A 14532-nucleotide genomic window follows, 5' to 3' on the forward strand; every position below is an offset into this window, starting at 1 on the left:
AGATAGAAAATATGAAGAAATAATGAAAATTTAGATAGTTGAAAAGAGATATGAGAAGGAGATGAAGAGAGAGAGAGAGAGATGGGGATATATCGTCTGTTGAGAATGAGAAGGGCTTTAAGTCTTCTCGAACACTATGGGTTTTGTGGTCACTTAACGCCCTTATCATTCTCAACCGACGATATATAGAGAGATGGGGATATAGAGAGAGATAGGGTAGGAGAGAGAGAGATAGGGTAGGAGAGAGAGAGAGATAGGGTAGGAGAGAGAGAGATAGGGTAGGAGAGAGAGAGATAGGGTAGGAGAGAGAGAGATAGGGTAGGAGAGAGAGATAGGGTAGGAGAGAGAGAGATAGGGTAGGAGAGAGAGAGATAGGGTAGGAGAGAGAGAGATGGGATAGAGAGAGAGATAGGGTTGGAGAGAGAGATAGGGATAGAGAGAGAGCCTAAAATAAAACAAATATACATTTTTATGCCGATTATATGCAAATATTGCGTATGGAAAGATTGTACCATTATTGCTTGAAAAGGGGAGTGGCAGGCAGGCAAAGATCTACACACCAAATGATGAAAACAACGTGGAGTAACGTGTGTTCGAAATTGAGTCTGAACAAGCTGGTTGCGTTTCACATACACACATTTACAATCATCAAAATATAATATGGTTTCTGCACAAGTGTTTGTTACTGTCTACACGTATATGAATTTATATGTTGGTAGACAGAATACTACATATTTTTCTTTTTTGTTGTTGTATCTACAGAGCAATCCTGTCCATATGTAAACTACATTATTGAGAGAGTTTTTGTGATAAGAAATGGTAGCCCCATCTCTTATCTGACATGGTATTTGACAGTAATACAACAAAATGCATGACTCGAGCTTACGTGTCTACATGTAACAGAGTTTTCCTGATAAGGTCCGAGTCCGAGACTATTCACATGCATAAGAGCATCACCGTCACGCATGAAGCCAAGTTCACATACATGTGCATACAAAGGTTGTACACCACAGGGTGCTAGTCTGGAAAAACTAGACCTCTACAACAATCAAATTATCAGCCGAGGGGGTTTAAACCAAAACACACGCTCTCACATTCTCCTAAGTCAGGTACAACGGTGAGAGCGGATTGCAAGCTTTTTTCTTTTTTTTCGGTGGCAGGCACAAGATTTTGAGTTCTTTATACCTTCTTTTTTTTTACGACTTTCTTTGTCTTCCAATGAAATCATCAAACAAAAATGACTGTAACAATGTCTACACGCTCCTTGCGAGAGCGACACAAACTTGGCAGTTTCCTCCAAATCTACAGGAACACATCAACATCACGTTTCTGTCTGTCCCAACAACTCACAACTATGTTACATGTATAAATACAGCATGCTGGGCACACTTTCATTCTTCTTAAAAGTCTCTTCAAATTACATAAGGGTCAGACAACACATTCTCTAAAAGAGCCATTAGTGCCGGGGGGGGGGGGGGGGGGGGGATTTGAAAAACAAAAAAAACCCACCCCCAAAAACAGATTTGTATCTTCAGTCAATGCAAGCAAACAAAGCCAAAGTAGCTAACTGTACAAGACTCAAAAGAGAGAATTAAAAACACGCAAAGCAAAACTGATTTCTTGTCATTGAGTCACAGGAATCTTGCTGTGACATTTCTCTACATCTATGTACACTAATGCGTCGGGTCGTCACAACGAACATTATCAACATGATAAAATGGAACGTGAATACAATGATAACGCTGGTTTTCACTATAAGTAAGAACCCACATAAAGGGATGTGAATTGCATGCTGCAGCTCATAATCACTCTCCTCAAAATTAAAAACGAAAAAAATAAAAAGAGCACCATTTTTGTTGACATTTCATAAGGATGTGGGAATAACCCCACTCACCAGAACAAGCATCTTTTGTTTTAGCTTCTTTTTAAAAATGATATTCCACACTGTGATTATTCTGCTGCTAAACTGGCAGTACGAAAAAGGAAGGATGCTAAGAATTAAGTCTGCCATCTCGACAGAAATTAACAGATTCAGACACATGTAAAATGGCAGTCAACTGTTTGAGTGTACAAGACGAAGTGTCCAACATAGTCATTTATTTGCACAAATGTAGCATGGAAAATGCAATGCAGTTACAGTGCCTGGTTTGACAGAAAGTGTCCGACTTCGCCTATCGTGCAAGCTTCATTGTGAATACATTGTCGATGACGTCAACTGCACTTGAACCTCTCTCTCTCTCCGACTACGAAAGCTGCAATTGATAACAAATCACAACTAAACCTACGAATCTTTGCAAAATTTAGATCGAACATTACATCATTTTGCATAGATAATTACATCCAAAACAGATGGCATATCACTGTTATCATAATCATGAGCAACTGTGTCATACTTGCTACCAAGTCATTACAATATTAAGGTCTCTTGGTAGTCTCTTCATAGGGATAATAAATAAAGAAAAGTTACATCATCACATCTAACTGCTTGTCGCTTTCAGTTTCTTCGAATTTGGTTGATCGGCATGATCTTGGCGAGATTGGAATTTGTATCCTCGACCATTCAATATGAATGAAGGCAACTTCGTTTAGATGTATTTCTTAATTACTGGAACCATTATTGGATGTATCATAATAAAGAGTCCCATGCAGCTTCCGCCACACTCACATACCCCGTCACGATGTGCAAAGAGGATGTACAGGGACTGCTCTTACATGCATTTGTGCCACACGATCTCCACTGATGCATGGAACTGAATGCTTCGATACACGAGAAATGGGGACAATGGAAAACACACACACAAAGGACAAATAACACACAAAGACAGACAGACAGACAGACAAACAAACAAACAAACAAACAAACAACACACACACACACACACACACACACACACACACACACACACAATCCATATGCTGGTCTACAATAAATTCAGATTTGTGGTAATTTTTTAGCAGATTTCAGAATGAATAACAGACTCCAGTCACGCTGGACCCATCTTGAGTGTCTTTTTTTGTACCATCTTACCCTTTACATTCTTTTGTTTTCATTAGATGCAACTGCCATGCTAAGAAAGCACACTGATTATGCAGCCCTTGCCTTTTGTCACCAAACATCAAAAACTCAGGTTCCAGTCAAAATGGACAGATTAGAAATACAAAGACGGAGAAAGAGAGATAAAAAAGGGAGATATGCGGCATAAAGATAACACACAATTCTAATAAAACTTAACGCCAATAAGCCTACTTTGTTTTGATATCATATATATATAAATATTTGTATGTACACAAACAATTTCTTTTTTTTGGATAAATGAATGAATGCTGCAGCTAGACATTTACGACGTCCCCGCAAGAAGTTGATGAAGTATCTGTGAATGGCACGTCAGTTGATAAAAGACCGAACGGAAGTAAAGATTAAAAAATTGCCCATTGACGTCGTGACGACTGAATGGCAAATGGAGTAAAATTTCTCAGGGAAAAATGCATAACGGTACTCACAAACACATACACAAACACACACACACACACACACACAGAGACAGACACTACGTGCACAACAACTTCAATGGATGGCGAAGACGAAGCAAAGAAAAGTTGACGCTGTCGGCTCGAACAGGGTGGAAGAAAGCGTGGGAACATCCCAAAAGAGGAAGATAAAAGATTGTGAGTGGGACAGCTGAAATTTGATCTGAAAACATCCAGTAAAATCACAAATAAAAAATCTTCAAGACTTAAATGAGTGTTCTCAAAATACTGTAAACTCCAGCAGAAACCTATCGTGATGCAATTCACAACAGAATTCTACACTCGAATAGAGCTTAATACTAAACATCCTGGAAGTCAAACGCACAGGTGTCTCTCTATCTTATGGAAAAAAAAATAACAGGCACTAAGTAAAAAACAAAAAAACAAAAACAAAAACAAAAAAGGTGGGAGGTAATGTGCTTGGCTTAATAACCTGAAGTACAGAATACATATGACAGGAATAAAACATATCTGGCAACGACAACTATGTGTGCACTTTGCCTTATGGGAGGGCAACACAGAAAAACAACAAACCACCAACACGCACGTACATAATACTGCCGCTTGGTTGTTCCAGCATTAAGAAAAGGAAGAGAATTCCACACATGACGCCTACACGATACCATTCTATCAACTAACTGTGAAGGTAAATACAGGAGTACGTAACATAATATATATATATTTCGAAAAAATCATAATAGCGAATTACAAATACAATACACAATACTATACATAAATACAATCATTTAAAATGAAAACATATATTTCTTGCAGATCAATTTTGCAAAGTCTTGCACAACTTCTTCACTGTATCTTGAACTCAGACGAAACATTTACATTCTTTATGTCTCTACCTCTCGTTCTCCCTTTCTCACAAAGTTACAAGCAGGCTCTGAAAAAGGGTCGCTAGCAGTCTAAATTAAGTACGATTAACATGAAACTCCTAACAGAGTGTAATAAAAATCAAGATGTAAGAGCAAAAATTTGATTCATGAAATATGAGGGGCAGTTTTTGGCCACCAACTCAAGTCATTTACATACAAATCGATAGAACTTTGGGTACTAAATGAATCAAACTTCAACTTTCAGTGATGTACATTTGGTTTGGTATCTGTGCGCAAACATACACATTTTTTTTCTTCTTTAGAAATTTGGTACTGGAGTATTGTGACTTTGTATTCAAAACACAGAATGTACTGTTAAGACTGTAGTACTGTGACAATTTGTGCCACTCCTTACAAAATTCAATAAGTACTGGAATTTGCATGAATGCTGCGTGAGCCATCCACATATATGAGCCTGATGAAACTTTTTTTTTTCCTCCTTTTTGTCAGCAGTACTGTTTTACATGTGCAGGTATGAGTACTTGAGTAACACATCAAACTAATCAATGACTCGATTAGTCCCAGAGGGTGCAAGAAGACATTAGTAACACACTGTTGTTGTTTTTTCTTCTTCTTATTTTAACTTTCTGGACAGTGTTGAAGATAAACATCATCTCTGTATAGGTGGCATTATTCTCTTTCAGCTTCACAGAACATATAAGTATCAGCATTTTTGCTCGAGGTGAACTCTGTTATACTAAAAGTGCTCTGTCTGATTGTCGAGGTCCATACTACTTTCACGTCTTCGCCACGCAAACAGATGGCAAAACATGCATTGCAAACCACACACACGTACACAAAACCGAAATGCGTCAACCGACCAATTCCCTAATTCTTTCCATAACCGAAAACTACACGAAGTAAGTGAAAAAATGGCGAGCATTTTTTGTACAAAGTGCAACACTGCCCTCTACTGCTCCTGGGAAGATTGATGGTGAGGTCCATTTAGAGCAACGGTGATACGAAAATATAAAACAGTTAGTGGCTAACATAGGCTTAGATGGTACTACAATCAAGCTTCATGCACAGTTGTAAGCTTCTAGCACTATACACACCCTAACATTCTCACTGCAGCTTGGGTAACTGTTTCCCCATAGGTCTGTAGAAAATCAGCGATCAGCAGCGCATGTCTCAAAACATTGTTCTCGCCTGTTGCAAAAACACAGAATACGATGACGAGAGAGAGCAGAGACGGGTGTCGAAGGCAAATTCAAATTCCAGCACGAATGCAAAGCAAAAAAAGAAAAAAGAAAAAAAAAGAAGCAACTCTGCAGGAAAAAACAAAACAACAAAAACCCCCAAACTGCAACGATGGAAGATACATGAGTTAATGTTTATGCAACAACGTCGTACATACGATGCTAGCCTTCCTACCAGTCTTTTTTCTTTCTGTACAAGAGTCTGTCTACTACGTCTTCTTTTCTTCTGCAAGTGGAATACATACTGGTCTGTCTGCGATTAACAGCACTCCTTCTTTTTTTCGTGCAGCAACGCGTCGTCTGCTCCAGCCAAACTGGTTGAGTGTGAGCGAGTGTCTCTGAATTTTGCCCGACTCTGCATGAAACGTTTCTTCTCTGAGCCGCTGGTGCAGACGCTCGCATTCTCTCACTCGTGTTCTTGTCATCCTCCTCTTTCCATGCTTCAATGTTTGGAAATTGTCCACTGATTGTCTCTTTTAAAAGGTTAAAAAAACAAACAAAACAGGACATTAAAAAAGATAAAACGACAACATCATCATGCTCACCTCGTATTACCCACACTTGTGTAAAGTATCTCAAAATATATATATCGTCTATTTCCTTTTGCTGTTGTCGTTTCTTCAATGCATTTCAGGATTGATGCATAGGGCGGACATGCATGAACCACGGGGGGAGAATATCTGTGTTCTTCTCACAGAGCACTAATCGCTAAACCACATGATTGAAGTCAACCACAGATGCATAGATGAATCCACTTGGTGAAAAATCCTGCGCGGTCTACTCTTCATGGGCGGCTTCTTCCGCGACGGCGATCGCTCCCGCAGGACAACAGGAAGAGTTTCTAACCTCGGCTTGGAAGAGGATGTCGTGGTCACTCATTTTTGTTCTTTTTTTTTCTTCTTGCCGTCGCAAAACTGTTTTTCAAGGTAAATTGGTCCACGCCGGTCTTCGATGACCGAGCCCTACGATACTGTCACTTACTTATCAATTCATGAAGACAATCTTTCCAAACATCTACATACGTCCATCTGGCCTTTTCCTTGTTTGTTTTTCACAATTTTTTTTTTTTTTCGGTCAGTTAGCCTGGTGGTTGAGGAGAGATGTACATCCACTGGTCTTAGTTCGGTACTTCACACTTTTTTTTTTCAAATATTTCAAGAGTGGCTTTGGATTTGTTTGTTTGTTTTTTTTTTCCCTCTTTCTCATCTTGTTTATTCACTTGAGTACTGTTGCTGCAGCCGCTGTTGTGGAGGCTGGGGGAAGGAGTCTATGTGTAGTGATCAAATGATCCAAGGTATTCCAGTGCAGCATGGTAGCAGAACTGGTACTGGTCCTAATGCATCATGGGAGAAAACAGATAGAGAAATACGAGTTAAACAATTACATTAAAAAACTGAGATCACCTAATCCTCCTACAACGTACCTCCTAATCCATACTGACTAAGTATGGCCGTACTGTGGGACTATGAGGCACATTGCTATATCTGAGTGGGCCTGCTGACTCTAGAACAAGGTCAAGTTTGTGAAGCCATTACTCAGGGTCAACATCAGTGTTGGCCCTGTGACCCAGGGCCACTTAAAATTGAAATAGGCCACCAAACTTCCTTCTTGGTGGCCCGATCGGGTATCTAACATTCAAAAGGTTTTTTTCATATTTCTTTTTACTATGGGCCAAAACATTTCTTTTGGGGCCACCAAAATTCCATATTTGAAGATTTTAGGGGCCCAAACAGGCCACCAGAGAAAACAATTATTGTCCAGCCATGCATTACTGAATCTACTGATGAAAAGGCTTGGTAAGTTCATAAGCCAGGGCAGAGAAAGGGTTAAAACAGACTGGCACACGCACGACAAGCTCTCCACAAAAGTTCCGCCCATGATCAATTAACACAATCCTGTGTTGCAAGTTGCGGTGTTCTGCTTCACAGAATGCGTCGCCCCATGGACATCCTACAGCAAATGCCAAGAGTTTGACAACAGGGGCTCATTACCCCTCTAAATGCCATATCAATTTCTTCTCCACAGGTGTGTGTGTGTGTGATATTTGACTTATTGGCACAAAAAGGGTTAAGGAGTGACCAAAGGGGTCTGCCAGCCCACCTCTGTCTGCACCATGGCCGGCCGCTGGGTGCGCAGCATCTTGACCGTCTGGAACATGTCCACGATGCCCTCGTACCGCATCCGCTCCAGGACCACGCTGAGAGTGATGAAGACGCCCGTTCTCCCGACGCCAGCACTGCAGAGGACAGGTAGGAAAGAGAGGACATACATCAATCCCTGGATTTATTGAAATCTGATAACTGTAACCTTTGACAACTGCTATGGACGATGCAAATTGAATTCTTGTGGATGACTGTTTTTGTTGCCTGTTGCTATTGATACGAACTCCTTTTCATTATGAATATTGCAAACTTAAATGCTTGAAGATTACACATCAATAGGCCTATAAAAAGGGCAATGACTTCAGTTGTAGTCTGTCAAAAAAATATTCCCACATGTTTATCATCACTGCGACTGTCATCCTCATCATCATCACTATCTCCATCATCATCAACATCATCATTATGATCATCATCTCATCACCACCACCATCATCACCACCACCACCACCACCCCATCACCACCACCACCATCACCACCACCATCACTGCTACCACCACCACCACCACCACCACCACCACCACCATCACCACCATCACCACCACCATCACCATCACCATCACCACCATCACCACCATCACCACCACCACCACCACCACCACCACATTCACTCCCATGCCAACTGACACCATCACCACAAATGCCACAATTCCCACAACCACCTCTGGTAATACCACCATGGCAACCAGCACTGCCGTTCTCATCATCACTGCCGGTGATCCTCCTCACCATTACCACTCACCCTTTGCCACCATCAACCACCATCAAAAAAAGAATCTGGGACTGACCTGCAGTGGACAGTGATGGGGCCCTCCTGGCCGAACTGCTCCTTGGTTTTGTGCACCTGCCCAATGAAGTCAATGAACCCCTCACCAGACTTGGGCACTCCTTGCTCGGGCCAGTCCGTGAACTGGAACTGTCTGATGGTTCTCGACTGACCGTCCTGTTTGAAGAGAGACATAAAATATTTGAATAGGGGACTGAAATCAGCGTAGATACCACAAAATCTCAACATATCACACATCCTTGAAAGTCTATGAATTTGCCACCAGAGTATGGTCCAGTTTATCCATGGTATCTCACATCTATTCTCAGTGATATCTTTTGGAAAATTCCCATTATGTATTCAATGACAATCTATTCAAACAGTTCATGGTTTACGGTGGACTTTGCACATTCACCTAGCAAAACTATTCCTAGTGGGCATTCTCAATACACTGCTATGTCTTTTCCAGCACCACACACTACTGACCACCACCTTTACGCTTTGACTGCCAATTCTAATCTCTCCAGATTTGAAACCCCTACTGTCCATTCATCTGGTGACCAACACATAATCTTCCTGAACCAGAGAGACCAGCATACATGAGATGGCAATTTTCCTAAACAACATTTTTACAGCAGATTACTGCTGGTGCCTGCATACATCGAGACAACCATCTATCCCCCTACCTCTCCCCCTTTCATACTAAAGGGTGTGTACAGTTGTGGTTGAGGTGAGGATTTAGCTTTAAACGTTATGCGAGATATTCAGAAACCACTCTATAAGATGTCAAAGAGCTTGCAATTCTAAGGGGTATCAAAAGTTTATTTGATGAAAATCAGTTTTGAAATGGCTGAGATATCCAAAAACAAGGTGAAACAAAGAGATCCTATCGCCTTTTATTATTATCACTTTTTGGGATATCTCAGCCATTTGAAAACCAATTTTCATCAAATAAATGTTGAATCCTTCTTAAAATCTTCTTAAAATTACATGTTCTTTCATATTTCATAAAAGGTGTCTCACGTAGGAATGTTCAAAACATGAATCCCCACCTTAACCAGTGCTATACAGTCCCTTTAAAGACAAACATCACCATCCTAATACCACTCAGAGAAGACCATGAAACTATTCTCTATGATGACCCTCCGGCACAAATGATGAGCTGGGGGAGATACCGTCAGGATAGAGAATTGGGAGAGGTTAATGAGGGGAAAGGAAACAAGCAAAATGGGAGGGGGGTGCATTAATCAAGAACTGGGCCCCGTTGCAAGAAAGTTGCAATCAATTGCAAATAATTGCTAATTTTGAAACAACCATTCTGATTGGCTCAGGGTCTGCCCTAGTAAGAAGACATGCATGCAACAATGATTTTGATTGGCCAGTGACAATCAGTTGCAAGTTGCATTTAAACGCAAAGTTTCTAGCAAACGGGGCCCTGGCCTAACAATATAAACAGAAACTAGAAAAACAAGCTGTGCCCTCCACACAGCCACAGGTTAGAAATCAGAAGATATCCTGCCCTACTGACTAGTCAGTTACTTTTGCAGACATTTCGCACAAGTGTGGCAAGAGGCGTGTCTGCCATCTGATACAGGTGGTAGTAAAAGATGAGAACTATGCCCCATGGGGGGTTGCTACGTACCCTTGCATCCGTGACCTTGAACTCTCTCAGGATGTACTGCGGCATGTTGTACTCCGACATCGGGTCAACCACAAAGTACTGGTAGCGGGCTGACCTCTCGGCTGGCCAGTACTGGTGACACTTCTCCTATATGGGGAAAAGGGATGAAGGGAGGGGGAATGTAGATTGCATGAAGTAGCAGAAATCACATTGGGGGATGTAACCCAATGATGGGATGAAGCAAGCAAGACAGAGTGAATCTGAAATTGTAATTACTGTACATGGCACAATAAGATATTGCACATCACACACGGAAAAGACTACCTTGGATATTACACAATTAAACCTGTCGGAAAAGCAAAATCCTGCATTGTTCCAACATGTTGCATATACTGTACACTGAATAATCATAAAGCACTGATACCCTTTGTGGAACATGCATGACAATATATTTCCGAATAAAGAAATCTCTGCATAATGGGAAGCTACATGTAGTTAGTCAGATACTCCAGTAACTTGGAGAATTTGCAGAAACATTTCCTACAAATGAAAAAAAAAAAAAGTTTTCACATCTTAATCACATCTTGTGGTCGATTGAGCAAAATCTGCTCATATCCACTCAAAGCAAAAAGTGGGGTTTACTATGGTACAAATTGTTATCATCACTCATCACATCACATGGATAGAGTTCTTGCGCACTAAAAAATGCCTCACCGTGCATATGAAATCTTTACTGCCAGGTTTGTTGTGATCGGCATGATCAAATATTCTATACACCATGTATCTAGTGAGTCTGAATTTTATGAATTGGAACTTCCTGACAATTTGCGTGCGGTTAAATTTGCGAACACGGAGTACAGTAATGAATGGAAAAAAGTACATGTTCACATTCCATTCATGTTGGGATCAGAGTTAATATGCTTGTGAGTTCTTGGATTTGTGAATGCCAAATGCCTCGCAAAATTCGCGAAAGTAAAAACCTTGCGAAATATATGGCATATATACAGTAGTATCAAAGACAAGATGGACGTACCCTTCCCATCTCTCTGAGTTTGGAGAGCATGACGATGATGGTTGAGTTCTGCTCCCACAGCATCCTCCAAAAGTCTTCCGTCGTCTCGGCCAGAGGTCCCTGGGTGGCGATGTAGGCGTTTCTCTGCCGGTAGCCCTGCATTGGAGGGGAGGGGATGGGAAGAGGGGAGAGGAAGCATTTCAGGTATCATATCAATGTAGATTTTTCACAAGTAAGTCCAGTCAAACAAATTTAATTTACATGCTTTTACCCATTTCACCAGACCCACAGAAATGATAACCTCACACAACATGATGTTTACAGAGCATTATAGGAAGAAAATCTTCTCTTCTTTTTTTTTTTCCCCCAAGTGCAAAGCTTAACTACATTAATCTCATGATACAGAAAACTTTCATTGGTTGGGGATGATGATACAGCAGAAGGTTAGGGCTGCTACCAACCTTTAGCATTTTGCAATCACTTGGCATTTGAGAAAGTCTACGGGAATGGACGAAAGCTCACCCACAAAATTGCTAGAGAATGGTAGAAGCCATAACCTCCTGTTATACATTAATCCAACATATTCAACATCTCTAACTGGATCCGCTGTCAACAGAACAGACACTTTTAATGAAAGTTACCAGATTTGAAACTCTGCTGCAGCTAAATTTTTAATGGGGGGAAAGGGGGGGGGGGGCATGGCTCATCCACATCAAAACAATGACAATGTCTGCAATCACATGTAGGCATCCCTTTCATATTGCATAGGGCAAATGGGGGGAAAATGAGAGAGAGAAAAAAAAGGACATAAGAGAAGAGAAAGAGAAAGGCAAAAAGAAAATCTTACATCAATGTGGCTGGCATTGATGTAGTCTGAGCCTTCTACTCCTCGGATTGGTTGAAGACACACCCGGTTACCCTCATCTGCAGGCAAGTAAGAAACGAGAGAGCATCACCATGGTTACTCTGATGTCTACAATTACATGTAAAAGAGAAGCACTGTGCAATCGCAAGTACATGTATGTCAACTGAGCAGTAATCCTTTCAATGGTCAGTAATCCATTCAATGGCCACCTTGGTCACTGAAGGACAAAATCAAAGACTATAAATGTCTTGTTGGAATGCTACACTGCTGCTTTTGACTACCTTTGAAGTGATTCCTTGTCTGTTCAACACTATTCAAAGTATTTTGCATTTCAACACACATTCTCTGGGACCACAAAAATTCTACACTGTAAGAAACAACCAGGATGAGTGCTGTCACTCTATAGCAACGATGGCTGTTTTTATCACATTTTCCAAAGAAATATGAAACTAATATATACTGTTACAATGATCATTACACTGATTTGCATATTATTGATGGTGTAGTCATGTAATATTAATAACATGGTTCAATTTTAATTCCCCAAAGACAAAATAAGGATTCATTACTGCATTTTAAAGGCAAAAATCTAGAAAGCACAAAGTGGTTGCTGAATCACTAATCCTCACAAAACAGGAATATTGCAAAGTGAGTGAACAACCAAAGATATTGACTCATGCAGGGAAACTCACATGGCTGGATGTTGAGGAGTCTATTCTTGAATTTATTTGCTGGTATATTGGCACTGACGAACCTCGACGGCTGGGCCTTTTGACTTGCTAACCGCTGCAGAAGAAAGAAGAAGGCAAAATATTAAATTCCTACTTTCAAATTGGCATCAAAACACTGATATAACATCTTGCACTTTAAATCATACAAAATTACTGACAAAAACTGCATTCAATTCTGTGTCATATACTCGCTGTGTCTCCAGCACGTCAACAAAAATTTTCAAGACGACTGTCACTTTATGCATCTAGCTATGCAACCACTGAATGAATGCTGATGAAATCTGAGTCTGGCTCATGTCCACCAAATGAGCATTTGGTGCTACCAGAAGGGGTGAATACAATTAGTTGTACATGGGAACCTAAGGGTAAGCTATTAAATTTTAATCTGGCTAAATTTAGCAAATGTGTAGAGCTGAGAGGCAGTGTGGGTAGAATGCTCCAGAAGGGAGTTGAGAGAATGCCCTGCATGTGTGGGTTTGATTCTTGTGACTGTGATTGTGACATGTTTTTATGTGCTCTAAGCACCATGAAGACATACAAATTGTAGAAGGACACTATCTAAAAATCAATGTCTAAAACTGTGCTTGTCTCTGACCCAGCAGAAGTCGAATCAAACCAAAGCTGAGCTGTCGGCGTCCCGGTGACCTCACCTTGAACTCGTTCTCCATACCGGTGATCGTCTCTCCCGGCTCCAGGGCCGTCAGCTTCTGGATGTGGCCGTAGAGGTTGCGGGCCGGCACCTCCGTGTTACCGCTGGCGACGGCCTCGTGCAGCGCCTCGTGGATGAAGATGTACTGCTCCTCCGTCTGCACCATGTAGTTGCGCTGCGCCCGCAGGCAGGTCACGTGACCGTAGATGTCCACCGTCTTCTCGTGCTTAATGCGCTCCAGCATGGAGTCGATGACGATGTAGGCTCCAGTGCGACCAACCCCGGCACTAATCATGGCACACAGAGAACAATGATGATAAGATGCTAAAATCAGAAATTATGGAACTAAATCAACAGTGTCCTAATCATACAAATGTGACACTACAGGAAAGACTGAATAATCCTAGAAAAATATGACAAGGTGAAAATCTTGTGCGACTTACTCCGGCACTAATGGTACAGAGAGAACAATGATGATTAGATCGTGAAATCAGAAATCAGAAATCAGGGAACTTTTACCAGTGCTCCGATCATATGAGTGTGACACTACAGAATAGACTGAATAAGCCTAGAAAAATATGACATGGTGAAAATCTTGTGCATTTTCCTGCCTTGCTCAAAAAATCACAACAGTCACCATTAATGTGACCTTATGTGGCCTTACGTCAAAAATGAAGAAGAAAGTCTAGGACTAGTAAAGCAGAGAGAGAAACCAAACAGGAGGTGCGTTTGAACAGACCACTCATATTTAGGACCAGTGCCCCTTACCTGCAGTGGACCACGATAGGACCAGCATCTGGTGGGTTGCAGGACTTGACCCTGCTAACAAAGGCTAGGACCGAGGTGGCATGCTCGGGGACTCCGTGGTCCGGCCAGGCTGTGAACTGGAACTGTTTCACCTCTCTCTTCTCCATGGTTCGATTCTGCAAAGGAGAAATATGGATGAATCTCTGAATCAAGATGGACTTGTAGAAAATGTGTAGAAAGTAGCCTTCACTTTCAAGAGTGCAACCAGTGCCTCTAACTAGGGCAAACATTTCAAGTATCTGGTGAATAAAAAAAAAGGCATTTCCCATCAAACAGGAACCATGAATACCCCCGTACGTTGATACAGAAC

General features: G+C 41.2%; 1 protein-coding gene across 1 annotated transcript in view; it reads right to left on the bottom strand.

Moving 5' to 3' along the window:
- Window positions 1–4856: 4856 nt before the first annotated feature.
- Window positions 4857–14532, bottom strand: part of LOC140237351 (receptor-type tyrosine-protein phosphatase delta-like) — a 193369-nt gene continuing 183693 nt past the window's right edge. Inside the window, exons 27-35 of the mRNA XM_072317287.1 lie at window positions 14184–14338; window positions 13417–13702; window positions 12728–12821; window positions 12018–12094; window positions 11192–11326; window positions 10180–10305; window positions 8560–8714; window positions 7712–7847; window positions 4857–6944 (exon numbers count right to left, since the gene is read on the bottom strand). Coding sequence (XP_072173388.1) covers window positions 6879–6944; window positions 7712–7847; window positions 8560–8714; window positions 10180–10305; window positions 11192–11326; window positions 12018–12094; window positions 12728–12821; window positions 13417–13702; window positions 14184–14338 — 1230 coding nt within the window. The 3' untranslated portion in view covers window positions 4857–6878. The remainder of the gene's footprint in view (window positions 6945–7711; window positions 7848–8559; window positions 8715–10179; window positions 10306–11191; window positions 11327–12017; window positions 12095–12727; window positions 12822–13416; window positions 13703–14183; window positions 14339–14532) is intronic.

This window comes from Diadema setosum, chromosome 13, assembly GCF_964275005.1.
Source record: "Diadema setosum chromosome 13, eeDiaSeto1, whole genome shotgun sequence".
In the NCBI taxonomy this organism is placed as follows: Eukaryota; Metazoa; Echinodermata; class Echinoidea; order Diadematoida; family Diadematidae; genus Diadema; species Diadema setosum.